Here is a 15,669-nt window from a genome sequence, read left to right on the forward strand (position 1 = left end):
TAGGTATTCATTAAAATTCTACAGGGTTTTCTTTTATCATTTCTTTATTATCACATGAATTGACAGACACTTAATGGTAAAGAACATGACTTAAAGCTGTTGCCATCAGAATGATAATCAATCATTCATTTTGAGTTGAACCACAAACTGTTGATTGTCATTTAGTCTACATTGCAACTTGATTACATGTTATCACTCTATGGTAACAGAAAATACTCAATCTTGTTAATCATTTGAAATCATATGTTGAATTAGCCTGTATAGCTATCAATGTCAGCGTCTGGTGTTGTTGCTCTCTTTGAATTAAGAAAATGATAATTTCATATTCCATATTGACTTTTAAAATACATAACTAATGATTTACAAGGTGTGTCTGTAGCAAACTGATATGTGAAATATTCAGATGTGTATCATCATCTACATCAAGGCATACTCATCAAAAGGAAGGAGGTGTAACCAAAACGTTATTAAATATGGTGGAAACTTCTCACAGCCATAATACTTCCAACTTGGCCAAAAATACCATGCTTTAAAAGCTTAAGCCTCTTTGGGTTAAAGAAAAAAATACACCATCTACAAACAGACAAAAAATTGGACAAAACAGATTTTGAACTGTAACTTGGTGCTGCATGTACAAAGTTATTTTTGCACACAAAAATGAAATCAATGCCCATTTGGGAATGAAAAATCACAATCAATCCCTAAAATTTAGCCTTTTTAGAAAATGCTTACTTGTAAAACCATTTATCGATCTGGCAAGAAATTATCAAACCCAATATCAGGCAACCTTTTTTGAGTCTATAGTAGACCTAATATTTATGAAATGGAGACATCTAATAAATATAATTCTAAGTTGTATACAGTGTTGGGTTCAATCAATGCCCCTTGGCACAGGTCACAACTTACGAAAATCACCGGAAAAAGTTTTCTACCAGTTTAATCGTTTTACACAAATTACCTTTTTAAACTAATCATGCACATGCATGTCAATGAACTACCAGCACTCCTTGAAGGCTGGGGAGCACTTTGACTATACATTTCAAGAGAAATGCCATTATAGGTGCTAAAAATCAAGTGTTCCATCTGGTGTGGGCAGGATAAACTTTGAAAGCCAAAACATGACTATAAGATGAAGTTTAATTTATGACATATAAAGGACAACTATGTACAGCTTTTCAATTGACTGTGTAAAGAGTCAACGATTCTAAGATACATGTCTATGTTTGGTAATCATGATCTCCAGTGCCATGTCATGTACAAATACTGTTAATGGTTTGGGTAGTCAAATGGATGAATACAATCAGTATCTAAGTTTGTTTAAAATGACCATTATCACCATGGCAACACAGTCTTGATAGTATTAATAGTTGTAATGTACACCAGGCAAAGAATATAGATTATTAATCCTGCTATGTACAAGATAGTTATTCTGATTGCAACTATATATATCATACAGTTTTCACAAGCTATCAAGGAAATCGCACAGGATAATACAACCTATTTCACAGATGGAGCTAAACATGGAGGTGTCATTCAAATTGGGAACATAAACTTTAACCTAATGTCCCTGGCAAAAAACTAACATAGTAAGCACCATCTGGGCCAGGAACATGACCTTTAACCTATACCTTAAATACAACTGGAAAAGGCGCCACCTAAGTTTGGAATATGGCACATAGTGGGGGCAGCACACAAACACTTTGAATATCAGTGATTAAAAGAGATATTATTCCAAATTTTATTTCAACCCTGTGCACACAAAGTCTATTATTTTGTATCAAATAGTAAGATTGTACCTCTAATATTGTGACCATTGAACTGTTCAAAGAATGCTAAGTTACCAAGTAATCTTAAAAGTGTATATTGGCCCTTTGTGCAGTGTTTGTGTTGGACAAGGTTAACATGGTAATGGTCCAGTCATTTCTCAGGTCATCATCACATCATTTATAGGGGAACCTTTTCTTCTGGTAGTGTCGCAGGTTGAGACCCCGGACTAGCTCTATCAGCTTCATCTTGTTGTTTCTGTTGTTCTTGCGCTGTGCTGTTCAAGACATCTTCAAAACTAGAGTTTTCATCGGCATTCTGTTTGGGCTGTCCAACAACTGCTTGCTGTAGTAATAAATACCAATAAAATCAACATTATTTTGGAGAAATACTTTATGGTCTTAAATGGTGTGATATTGTGAAAATGAATGTTCAAGAACTCTGGGTTCAGAATTTGTGAAAAAAATCCCCAATTTCTGCTAATTCCTCGTCATCATTATCAGGGGTGTACACCCATCATCCCACCAAAGGGCTCCTGACCTAATCAGGATGGAAGCATTGAGATTCCACCTGTATCACTCCAACTAATTTCAAGTGTCTCAAGCAAGGCAACCCATTGTGGAGTCATGATGGGTGAATGGCTAGCGTGACTGGCTTGGAATCTACAGGTTGCAGGTTCGAGCCCCGTCGCTGCCTGCTGTTTGTTTCTGAGTGGCTAAAGTCCTTGGGCAAGATTTGAACAACGACTGTGCCTCAGTCAACCCAGCTGTATAACTGGGGACCTGGTAGGATGTAGGTTGCAATGTGAAGGCTTTAATCCTATGCACTTAAATGGCTGTAATGGATTGTATGCTCCCCGGGGAGTTGAGGAAGACTAAAGGGCTGTTGTGCTGTTATGATCCGAGCCAGGGGTAATAATTGTAAAGCGCTTTGAGCACGGAGTGGGAAAGCGCTATATAAGAAACCAACATTAACATTATTAGTACACCCTGACAGTGCTTATGAGATATTTGTCAGAAAAAATTTGGGATTCCCTAAAAAAAAATATCGAGTGCGAGTACAAATTTCAAGGTGTTAATGCCATCTTTACCGCAAGATTTTCCAAGTTCTAAAATACAGTATTATAAACAACAATGTACTTACTTTCACTGTAGATGCAAATGATGTTGTCTTTTCTTCAATCGACTTGAAGGCTGTTGAATTCCTGCAGAGGAAATTAGAAGAATGGCACCAATGAAACAAAATACAATCTAACTTCCTATATTCACAGCAAGACATGACCAAATCATAACAGGTATACCAACCCTCAACAACAAGGTAACATGATTTCACAGCATACCATGACCATATATATCATTCATATCACATTGAAATACATTCATATCAACACACTCTTTCAATTGCTTTAATTATGAACGCAGTATTGTTCATCTAAGTGTAATCAATCAGTTAACTGTGTTACCAGTGCAAAGGAAATGACATCTGCCCTCATCTTTGCCATACACACCATCGTTTTGTTGTTGCTATGTGCATGTTCTTGTTGCTAGGTAAACACGTATGGACTTCTTTGAGATATATCCACTTGCCTAACCACTCCTTTTGTCATCTTTGCAGTTATCACAACCATTTGGCTGTTGTTATGGGCATGGTCTTGTTGCTAAGCAAACATGTGATCATTTATTTTCTACATGTTTACTTACATGCCTACCCATCCCCTTTTTCATCTTTGCAATATACACACATTATTTAATTGTTAATATGGGCATAGCCTTGTTTTTACTGAACCAGTTCAGCTGTGCTTAAAATCCAGGTAAAACTTACTTTAGTTCTCCCATCTTCTTGCTGACCGATGATCCAAATGAAGAGAAGGCAGCCCCAGTTTTCTGACTAGCTGAACTTAGTCCTGTCTTTGTCTTGTTATAGCTGTGAAACAAGTACATATATTATAAGTATTTACAATAACCACTAAATCGTGATTAGCTATGATCAGTTTTAAGTTGTTATAACTTGTAACCTCTGAGTTCTGCCATCTTTGATTCTTTCATTGCTGCATATCATTGAGTGTACTGGCAGCCACATATCAACAGCCTTACCAAACTTTAGGGCTATTGTTGAGTGCTTGTTCATAGTCATTTCAAACTACACCAAGGCTGACTGCAATTACGTTTTCAAAGACATCTAATAGCTTAGCCCGGTTACTGACAAGCAATTGTCAGTAATCTCGTCATATCTCAACAGGGCTAATTAATAAGCACTTGCTAATAACCTTTTCAATGTTTTGTATGGCTATTGACAAGCACTTATGTCAATAATCGATATGTGGATCAGAAAAACATATTTTCAAATTTCAATTTTTCATATTTGCAAAACCTTGTCACTAAGAAGTTATGCGATTGGCTGTTGTCTAGATCTGAATTTGTGACTTTTAATTGAACAGTCGTGAAATTGTATTAATCAATTCTTTGGTTGTACATAAATGAAAACAGCTATACAGTAAACTCACAGATTCTGAGAAACAGATGAATGGTTTACTTTTTGTTCATCATTACATTATCAATTAATCTGTAGACTTGGAGGACTAGTGCTACTATGCTATTTGCTATCCTCATTGAAAATTTGAATTTCACTGTCCTTTTCTTGTATTGTCAACGATCACAGCTGTGTTCCACTAGTCTAGAAGCCCCACCCTGCCACGCACATAATGTGTGTAAAACATTAGCATAAATTTGAATAGAATACTATGTACGTAATTAGAGTGAGGTCAAAGGGTCACATTTCGATGACAACACCTAACTGTGGATTCATTATGTCATCTAATGGCACAATACCTTGCTATGTGTATTCAACAAATCATGCTTTATACAGGAATACCATTCAAAACCTATGGAACACTGCTATGATTGTAGACGAGAAAAGACAGCAAAATTTGAACACAAAATGCCAGTTAGGATAGCAAATAGAGTGGTAGTCCTTTGAGTCTACAGGTAGGCTATTTAGCAATATACTCTAGATGGATATCTTTTCACATTAAACATACAATGTTAATATGCAATCATAATAGAATTGCTAGGACTCAGGAGTAAACAAAGAGTTCTCGGTACAACAAATCACACTACACATACATCATCACAAAATATCAGTAACAGTAATATGTAGCAAAATTTGAAGAAAAAAATAACAATTTTAAACAAACCTGTCATACAAGAGAAGAAACTATAACATTAACAAAAGTTTGTATGAAATGATTTTACTCATATATGATGGTACCGGTAGTACAAGTTTGACTTGTTGTTCTTCTCTCACATGTACACTGTATCATCTTTACAAGGACTATATCAAAGCATAAATTAACATCATATACAACCAGAGACAGGCAAGCATTGACAAGTGGAACTTGTTACAAACGGGGAAAATAAATAAATAAATGAATTGGCTAATAATAACACTGCACACATGCACTTGACACAGCATGCAGAAACTACAGCGACTTGAATAAAATCTATCATTTGATAAGAACAAGTTGTATGGCCTCTTTACATGATAGTTGACATTCGCAAACACATTTCAAGTTCCCCTGGCATTTCATATACACGTAAAAGAGGCCATAAAACTGTTCTTATCAAAACATGAAATGTAGTACAAATCTGTGTCATTCCAACATGACGTGCCAAGTGTTATTAATCCAATTCATTTATATATTTTCCCTGTTTGTAACAAGTTCCATTTGTAAATGCTTGCCTGTCACTGGTTGTATTATAGTGTGCTGACATCATAACTTGTCAGTGACCTTATATGGGAATGTGTAGCTGACATCATAACTTGTCAGTGACCTTATATGGGAATGTGTATCATCAATGCGAATATGAAATAGATAGTCATGAAGAAAAAGAAGAAAAGGTAGCAAAAGAGAAGACGGACTTACTGTACAATTGGTACTCATCTTATTCATGCTAGGGAGTTAGGGATAGGGTAAGTTCAAGGAATGGAATAGGGTTGGACCCCCTAACACATACTTAGTTTGTATGTTCGCAGTGTGTAAACACTGTTCTATACGGCTGAGGGTGGGTTTTATGATGATATTCTTATATATCAAATACAAAAATCATGCATGTGATGGTAGCAGGCAGCAATTTGCAATCATGAAAGCACTGCTACATAAAGCAAAGCACAGCAAACAAGTACACAAATAAACAAAAACAATGTTATCTATCTCCCTTAAACAAATAGTCACTTCAAAACTCCAAAAACAACACAAAAAGATCATGAACATGACTTCGATGTGTACAGCTATTACTAGACTAAAATGTCCACAGAAAGTAATTTCACCATCAGAAGTCACCAAATCTAACATTATATCAAAATAAGAATAATATACATATTTATCTAAGCTAGGTCAAAGGTTAAAGTTCAAAGTTGGCATTTAAATTCATGTTATGAATAACTTAGAATGTATACAATGTTCTTGAGAAAACAAAACTCAGCATGCTTGCATGTTTATTCCTTCCCCTCCTATTAATGCCACTAAGTGGAGAGATCAATTTTCACAGCACCTGTTTAAATAACTTTGGAATTGGGTTAATTGTTTGTTATATACATCTCTACTAGACTAAGGGTGGAATTTTTACTCCCAGAGTACTCCCTACTCATGGGAAATCGATCAAGCTATCACGCACTAGAATACATTTCACTGAACAACGGCACTACAAGTTTGGATAAATAACACCACTTACGCATCAGAACTAGTCAACTGATCATTCCATGTTGTGAATTTCTCATTGGTTTTCAGATACCTGGTGAAGAATATGTAGATATGTCATCAATATTCATAGAGTGATGTCAAAGGTCAGTCAGTGCGACATGACACATTGAGACACACTCACAGAGATGTGGGGAAATATTGCCAATATTCAGAGTGTGTCAAATGTCAGTCAGTGCGACTTGACACACATGGAGATACACTCACAGGGAGAAGGGGAAAATATTGCTAATATTCAGAGACTGTGTCAAGATTAGTTAACACGAATTGAGAAACTAAACCATGGGGAAATAACTGCCTATATTCAGAAAGCGTGTCAAAGGTCTGTCAGTCTGACTTGCATGTTGGCACACTTAACCATGGGAAATAACTACCAATGTTCAGAAAGCATGTCAAGAAGTCAGTCAGTGTGACCTCACACACATTGAGACACACTCACAAAGACATAGGGAAATATCGCCAACATTCATAGTGTGTCAAAGGTCAGTCAGTGTGACATGACAAAGTGAGACACACAGGTATCCTGATGCAAATTTTCAAGTCAGCTTTGTCATATTGTTGCACCAACAAACCTGTGAGATGACTTGCAATACACAAACATGAATTTGTTTGGCTTTTATATTTCACAGGTACATTATTGAGTGATGATCATAGCCTTGCTAGTTTTGCAGTCATCATGGAAAGTAAGTGGTTCTGTCCTACAGGTCTAACTACAATGGACAGATTTTTCCGTGAATAAATTGTAGTATTTGCATGCAGCCCTACTACCCACTTAATAAGTCATGCTCATTTTTCACAACAACATATCTAAATACTTTGTCCCAGGTCATGAAGAGTGGACTTACTGTACAGCAGATACACATTTTCATGCACTTAGGGGGTTAGGGTTAGAACCAGGTTAAAGGTAGGACTGGTTGTACTCCCTAACACAAACTTAATTTTTATGGTCCACAATGCATGGCCACTGTTCTACATTTGTAAAGACTTATACAAATCGTACTTGTAAGAATTTCACACATTGACTTTCCTGAGTATAGAACAAAGAGATCTATGGTTTGTTTTCACTTGTTTAAGCAGTAATAACCAAGTATCTGACCTAACCATTCTGATACAACTCACTTCATTTCCTTCCTTCATCTATATGACTGTCTTTGTGTGTCACACTTTATCTAAAATCTTTGTTACTGTTGTCTACAATGTGTTAACTTTGACAAGAAACACAAACTATTCTACACTTTCTCTATAATATACCAAACCAAACTTTGACTTTTCCAAAATATTACTACCTAATCTGACAGTACTGTTCTAGCTACTTTACAAGGTATTCTTCCTACATTAACTCAATCAATTAATCAATCAATCAATCAATCAATCAATCAGTCAAACAACGAATCAATCAATCAATCAATCAACCAGCCAACCAACCAACCAACCAACCAACCTATCAACCAACCAATCATTATTTAAAATGTTGATATCAAAAACAAAGGAAAGTTTAGACATATTGTACAGTTATGCAATATATTGACAGTACTAGTAGTGAATAATTTTTTGGAGGAGCAATTAAGTCAGGTGATTACTTAACTACTGGATGTCAAAGTTGAGGGACAATCTAACTAGTTGACATAGACTGACAGTCTGATTATGTGACAGGGACGGATGGACGAGACGGATGGACAGATTGACAGAGACTGACAAATATAGATAGACAGAGACTGACACAAAGAAGGACAGACAGAAACACCAGAGAAAAGGCTGTGTCAATTAGCTTGTATGTGATAAAATTGCTGCTTCATAACACCTTGTAACCATCCAATGTTATAATACTGTGCATTCCGACCAGTAGACCAATACAGTGTTTATTTCACAACTTCACAACCACATGCATTTTTACACAACACAGTCTTGTTGTGGTCATAAGTTACCAGTGAATTAACTCTAAAGAGATAAAGTTTGTAGTGATTAAGATGTGTGATAAGTACTACTAGCGCTGTTCACACTTGCAATGAACACTGCCGATTGATAACTACCTCAGGTGACTGTCGGGTCAGTTTTTCATATCCACGAAAATGAAACTTTTTCTAAATCTATCCCAAACTGATTCTTATTTGTAGTTTTTAGAACAACTATAAGAGGTCTCCTAGTATCTTCCTGACCACTCCCACATCCCCCACACTTATTTGAAGCATGTTAGTGCACTTGACTCCCAACTTTAGCAGTTTCTTTGTAAACACAAAGCATTTGACCTGAGGTAGGAACCTGGCATGGTAACATGAAGAGTGTGCACATGAACAGGGCTATTGTAATGACATGAACTGTTTGTGTATGCAACCACTTCCTGACCCCTGACCTATCAACAACAGATCAAGAGACACTCACGCTGGAGAACCGGTGATTGCATCATTCCATTCTTTAACTTTTGCACTGGTAGACTGATAACTGGAGGAAAGAAAAAGCACAACAAACAAAACAATGAAATTGATACACGCACAAAAAATTAAGAAATGCAATTTAAGCCGAAAGAAATGACATAAAAGGCAAACAAGAGGCAAAAGCAGGCAAAGCACCAACAAAATGTGAGATAACACTATAGATATAAGCAAGGGAAAGCAACAGAATACATTGATGATAACTGATCAGGAGAACAGATTGGTTGATAAGAAAAGAATGAATATTTAGGGAAGATCAAAAATATAAAAATCCTAAATAAAAACTACCATACAACATAAAAAGCCAAATGCTACCACCCAGGAAAGTATCATGATGGCACTCCAAGCTTACTGAATCACAGACATTTTGAATGCAACACCCACTGTTACAGAAATTGCTTTCATCAGTCGAGAATTGATGTAGTTATACAAACATACACTTAGTTCTATCATTTGACACTTACGCTGACGACTGTTGAATACTACTCCAGCTTTGCTTCATGTTCTTTGAGAACTGGTTAAGCGGAGTGAGTCCTAGCTTTCTCTTGATTTCATACACCCTCTTTTCTTTTGAAGTCAACACTTGTTTCAGAGTAGCAATTTCTTCCTCAGTCTAATATAGGAAGTGGATATGATAGACATTGTTTTTTGGTATTACAAGTATTTATCTGTAATGTATCTTAAAGATGTACTGTTATGCAATATGGCGGCAGTGATGTCATGTGACTGAAGAAACATCTTGAATAACCAAGGGATTATGACTACAATTATGAACTGTTGTCATCTTTTTTCTGAAGGGTACATGTATATAATACTATTACTACAACAATATGTACCAGAGATTACTTGTACTGGTGTGAACGCATACTAGTGGTATTTTCACTACAGTGCGAGACCGAAAACATTATTGCATACCTGCATGCAAATGCTATGCAATGAGGATGCGATCGTTTGCTACACATAAAATCATGTGATTGCGCTGTATGATTTTTATGATTTTCATGAAAATTTGCCATTTCTGATAAACACATGTAATAATAACAGACCCCCATGTCATGTGAGTTTCAGTGTGGTTACTCAGATCAGGGGTATTTGCACTCATGCTTGCACTGTTTTCTGCTGCACTTTCACTTGCTATGCTTGTGAAAGTATAGAACACAGCAAGCACTCATGCAAATACCATGAGTACACCACATTTGCACTCTTCTGTCATGGGGTTCTGTCATAGTATGCCCTGAAACTAAAAAGCTGCAACACTGTGTTACATTCAATTTGTTGAGTCAGACTTTCATTTAAAACCACTATCTCTAAAGTTATACTTACCTTAGTAAGTTCTAAGTGTAAAGCTTCCTTCTCGGCTTCATCTTGTACAAGTTCAGGATTTGTGTAGAGTGTTTCATCACCACTACCACTTGTAGGTGACGGTGTATTGTCATACAGAGGTTGAGTCTCTGTCGGAGAGTCGTACAAAGGCTCTTCTGTCAAATCAAAACAGAAAATTGGAAATTAGTTGACAAATATTGAAGGGAATGAACATAGTATACCCCTCACAAAACCCATGACATGGATAATTATAAATAATTTTCTGACTTCATCAGTACTATTTTCTGTTAATTAACAAACTGTTAGCTTTGGTGTCCAACTTCGCCAAATTGTCACTAATATATTAATAAATACACAGATGTGATATGATGTGGTGAAACAATAGGATTCTAGAAATGGATAAAGTTCCAGGCTAACAACATATATCCATACTCCAGTATACACATACTGTACAGCCCTTTGTCTACTAAGTTTTTATGACAAGCACACACTTGCATAAAATAAGTTAGATCAAAGGCCTTTAATCTCTGTTTTGACAAGAATACAATGCAATTTCTTATTCTATTGTTACAGTAGTAAAACTGTACAACTATGTATGGTCGCATGTGAAACCTTGGTAGTGTTCAGTGATAGTTATTGGAGTCCTACACTGTGTAAAACATCTGTGATCTCATCCTCATTCAGTCCTGGCTTGCAATTCCTTTTAATAGTAGTTCTCAGCTTCTGGTCTGTATTCTTTAACATCGACTTTATTGTTGCATGTATTTGTATATCACTACTTGTAGTCTGTCAGATATGACATTTGTGCCACGCTATCGGCCAACACTCACTTGTTTAAAAGTCTGACAGGGGTGAACAACACACGTTTCCTATAGTTTACACTACTTGATGACTCATAGAGTCACAAACAGCTGATCTGCTAACAAGGACATCTATGTTTACATTTCGGTTTATAGATTACATTTCTTGGCCATAAATGACCAGAAATGTCACATTATTATGTTTTGGAAGGTTATGCATGGTATGAGTAACGATAAAATCATAGCTCAGAGTCTTGTCATGGTCTTGCTTTGGTTTGCGGCTTAATATGGTGAAACGATGACAAGTAGCTTCTGGGGTAGTCAATCAATTCAACAACATAGCAAAACATTGTGTAGGCTGTTTGTAAACGATACATGAAAACAAAAATTTAAATCTTAAAAACAAAATGAAATAAATGCCCTTTACATCTATTTTTCATTTAGGCATAAATAGTAACTCACTGTTCACTTTGTTTACTTACAAATGTCTATTACTATGTTCAGACTACAAAAGTGAGTTTATCTCGGAGTCAACATAAAGTAGTAAAACTAATAAGCTGGATTTGGGACTCCACTCACACTGAATGTTTGTACCTGACAAAGATCACAAACCAAAATCATCCAATACCAGCATAGCCTTCATTTGACCCAGAATCATTTACTTAGCAGTATGCCTGAACTTTAACTCTGAAACCTTCCTTATTAGGAAACTAAATACACTTATGTAGTCAAATGGAAATTTGTGTCAGACACAAATGATAAGTTGACTCTAAACTCCCCATTGCACCTGGTGCTTGTTTTAAACTATGTTTTGCAACTAGACTTGAAAGACCAAACTCCAGCCAACAGAAATGCTGTCCGCTATATATCAGTATGACATGTAAATCCTTGAAATATACACTAACATACATGCAGATATAATAATATTCAATTAAAATTCATAACATTATTTTCTAGGCTGGCATTTAAGGTGACAATGTAGCCTTTCACAAATACTAAATTGATAACTATACTGATGACCAAAACAGACTTAAATAATCTGTAATATTATCATACAGTTTTTACTTGTATCTGGCTATCCAGATAAGAATATATAACTTTTATCAATTTATCTGTTAATATCAAATGATTTTATGAAAGGTTAAATATTAATAATGGTTTTATATTAAATAGAATCTCTTTGTAATCTAAAATATGATTTTCACAGATAACATTCAATGTCAAAACTCATTGGGTCTACTCAAATTCTATACTATGGAGTTGTATATTGAAAACTTTCGACACTAGAAAATTTTCCAATTTTACAGTTTTCAGCTAGTTCTCAAAAACTAATTTTTACTAATTACCAGACTGGTATATTGTGTTTATGTACAAGAAGGCATTTTAGTCACAACTTACAATGTATGTTTACGTTTTTTGTTTTCTAGTGAAATAAGGGAAAAATTTCCAGGTATACAAATTACAATATTTTCTAGCGATTTAATTTTTTTACTGAACAGAAAAGTAGGTTGCTCAATCTTGACCTTAATGTAATCATAGGAGTAAAAAATATTTTCATGGGGATTTTTATTTTTTATGGAAAATTCATCCACGAAAACAGTGAAAATAAAATCCATGTGAAAATGGAGCATTTCACATCATTTTGTCCATACATTTATAAGTACACTAATGTAAACATTACATTAAATTTGTTCTACATAAATTTACTCCAGACGGCACAGTGTTATTCTACGAGTTTGTGAAAGGTGTTATGACTGTGAACTGAAATAATATACTGAAGTGTTGTTGTCACACAATCACATATTTATTGTAGACTGCAATAATAATAATGAAATTATGTACACCTGCCACAATAATATTTGCATCATATCACATCTAGTGCCAGAAATGTACTGTTCAAATCAAAGTGAGGGTCAACAGGTAGAAACCTCCGTTTCAAGGACAAGGTAGCTGTATATTATATCATGACATATATGCACACATTGCTTTGAAAACAATGAATCTAGAAAAATGTGGCCACGTTATTATAATTATCATGTGTTCACTGGCAACGGTTTGCAATTCAAATACTAATATTTTACATATTAGGTATGGTATGGTACAAAAATGTTTCTCAGTGTCAGAGAACAGTTCATAAAGCAGTTATTTTTCAAGGAAAACAGTTATGTATGACATAGAAAAACTACACTGTATGTAAAAGATAGTGGGGGAGGTTAAGTTTACAAAACAAAACACAAATTTTAAACAAATAGCATTATGTTTCACAAGTATAATTGCCATGTACATAATATTTAAGTTTTCACATTTTACATATTATTTTTAACATTAAGTATATACATGTAGCATAGTTACATCTACAAGCATTTCAAACAGTAAAGTTAATGGTTTCCGAAAATAATTTACCCATCATGGCATGAAAAGAACATTTTTAATATGATTGGATGAATTAGAACCAGTGGCTTTAACATTTGCTGTTGAACCAGCTGATAAACCTGTCAGTAAATAAGTATTGAGTTCCTGCAATGTTTTACAATGACCTTACTGAAATTATTCTGGATAACACAATTCCTTAAAACCATCACAAATATCACATTTACACCATTTTACCTTACTCGTATTCTGAAATTCATAAGTTACAAAATATGTAAAACCAAGTCTGGATGCCAATGTGGTCTGTAACCCCGAAACAGAGATTTGAAAGATTTGCTGAAGGATAGCATTAGCCTATGCTGTTAAGAGAAACTATGTACATGGTCAAAAACATGTCCAAGCATTGGTCCAAGTTCAAATTTTACAGAAAACAAAGTATCAGATTACATCAAGGGTACGTTACAAGTAAACTTTATACCTTTATGGGAGACATCCTCCACCTGTATTTGGTCTGGCTGGCTCTGTACATGGTGTAAATATGCCAAATATTGTTCAGAATTTGACAACGTTGTAGTTAGTTCTAAGTCCATAGCTGTATTGTATTCATCATACTCATCCCCAATGTCTAAACTCGTCACCTCATCACATGTTGATATCGATGATAAACTACTGTATAGGTCACTCTCCGCAAAAGCTGTGTCCTGAAGTTTCTTCTCACGCATTTTAAATAGTAACTTTCGGGTAGTTAGAAAATGATTAAAAATAATCCAAGCAAACACTGATGTATATAGAGATTGGAAAATTGTATAACAGGGTGTTACCAAAACACTCCGAGTCAGACCAGGTGAAAGAAGTCAGTGATAGAAATTAGAATCGGATTTTAAGCCAAGCCAAGCCAAGCTAATATTTCTCACAAACTAAAGAAAAGTAAACTTTGAATACTCAGAAGTCAGACAGTGAGTCCTATTGTGTTTTTCCGGTCAAACACCTGGGCACATACCACTTTCTCAGGAGGGGTGCAGCATACTGACACTTGATAGTTTACATGTTAAGGACTCCCACCCCTCCCAGGAGCTCCCACGTATATTTAATGTAGTCAACAGGCTAATAGTAATCTTTCAATGCTAACAGGAAGTGCTATCATTCCACCAGGAAGCACTTCCCATTTTAATGATATGTAGATTATTCTGGGTTAGTCCAATTTTGCCTTCAGATCCTCTGACGTATATGATTATGATGTCATCATATTTACAATCTGACGGACCCATATGACAAAGATATCCTGTTTCTATGACGCGTTTGTGAGAGGTCACATGGGGCCATAAACATGAATTACTAGTATTAACACATCCCAAACCATGTGAGTTATATGAAAAGGTAGCAAATATTTACAATTATTTTCTGAACTTCTGAGTTTGCTTTCCAATTAAATGCAATAAGTCTATATTTGTTTTGTTATGAGGAAGTTTGTGATAACAACATCCAGAAATATGTGGTTAAATTTGAAAACTGTTTGTCTATAAGTCATGGTTATGATATTTTCACATCTCTGGAAAATCCTGTATTTAAACTTCACCACTAAAATTGACATTTTCTTTTTAAATGGAAGGAATTGGGTATTTCCAGATATACTAGATTCAAAAAATATTTTGTTTGAAGGACTTTCAAAACACTACACAACAGTACAAGTTTTCTGTTTACACACTTCATTTCCGTCAACAGTAAACACACATTTAGCTATATATCAGTTTACATGAAACTGACTGAAATGATAGAAAAACATGTCAATCTCTAGAATCATTGGAAGATATTTCAAGGATATAGTCTGAGATCTCAGACTATATACCCAAGTCCCAATGTGGTTCTGTCTCCAAATATACTAAATTGGTGTCAACCCGATTTAGTTGAAAGAAAACCAGTTTGAGATTTGTTAATACACTCAAACCCTTTTGCTCAGTTTTCTCATGGAGACAGGCATCAGTTTTGACCAGATTTAAGTGATTTGATTGGGCTTGAATAGCTTTTGAATGAATTCCGGTGGGAACAGGGTATATTAAGAGACACTGTTTACATGCAACACAGCTTGGACATCAAACTAATGCTATATACTGAATCATTTTTATTCCAAACTTTAGAAAACAACATCTGAATCAGAAACAACCATTTCCTAAACTTAACACAAAGAAAATGACTTCAGAATCAGTTTCTATTCTGATATATTTGTTTT

At 35.1% G+C, this 15,669-nt stretch overlaps 1 protein-coding gene across 2 annotated transcripts; it reads right to left on the reverse strand.

Moving 5' to 3' along the window:
• Positions 1 to 26: 26 nt before the first annotated feature.
• LOC144444683 (tumor protein D52-like) lies at positions 27 to 14,504 on the reverse strand. Of its 2 annotated transcripts, XM_078134192.1 has the most exons (8): positions 13,921 to 14,504; positions 10,273 to 10,427; positions 9,414 to 9,562; positions 8,900 to 8,959; positions 6,495 to 6,554; positions 3,586 to 3,687; positions 2,908 to 2,968; positions 27 to 2,109 (listed from the first exon to the last, which is right to left on the reverse strand). In XM_078134192.1, the coding sequence occupies exons 1-8, from the start codon at positions 14,162 to 14,164 to the stop codon at positions 1,945 to 1,947; spliced, it is 996 nt and encodes a 331-aa protein (XP_077990318.1). In that variant the 5' UTR covers positions 14,165 to 14,504; the 3' UTR covers positions 27 to 1,944. The 2 variants fall into 2 exon arrangements, with proteins under 2 accessions (XP_077990318.1, XP_077990319.1); XM_078134193.1 differs by lacking the exons at positions 6,495 to 6,554; positions 8,900 to 8,959 and having other exon boundaries at positions 13,921 to 14,487.
• Between the last annotated feature and the right edge of the window lie 1,165 nt (positions 14,505 to 15,669).

Source organism: Glandiceps talaboti, chromosome 13 (genome assembly GCF_964340395.1).
Source record: "Glandiceps talaboti chromosome 13, keGlaTala1.1, whole genome shotgun sequence".
NCBI lineage: Eukaryota > Metazoa > Hemichordata > Enteropneusta > Spengelidae > Glandiceps > Glandiceps talaboti.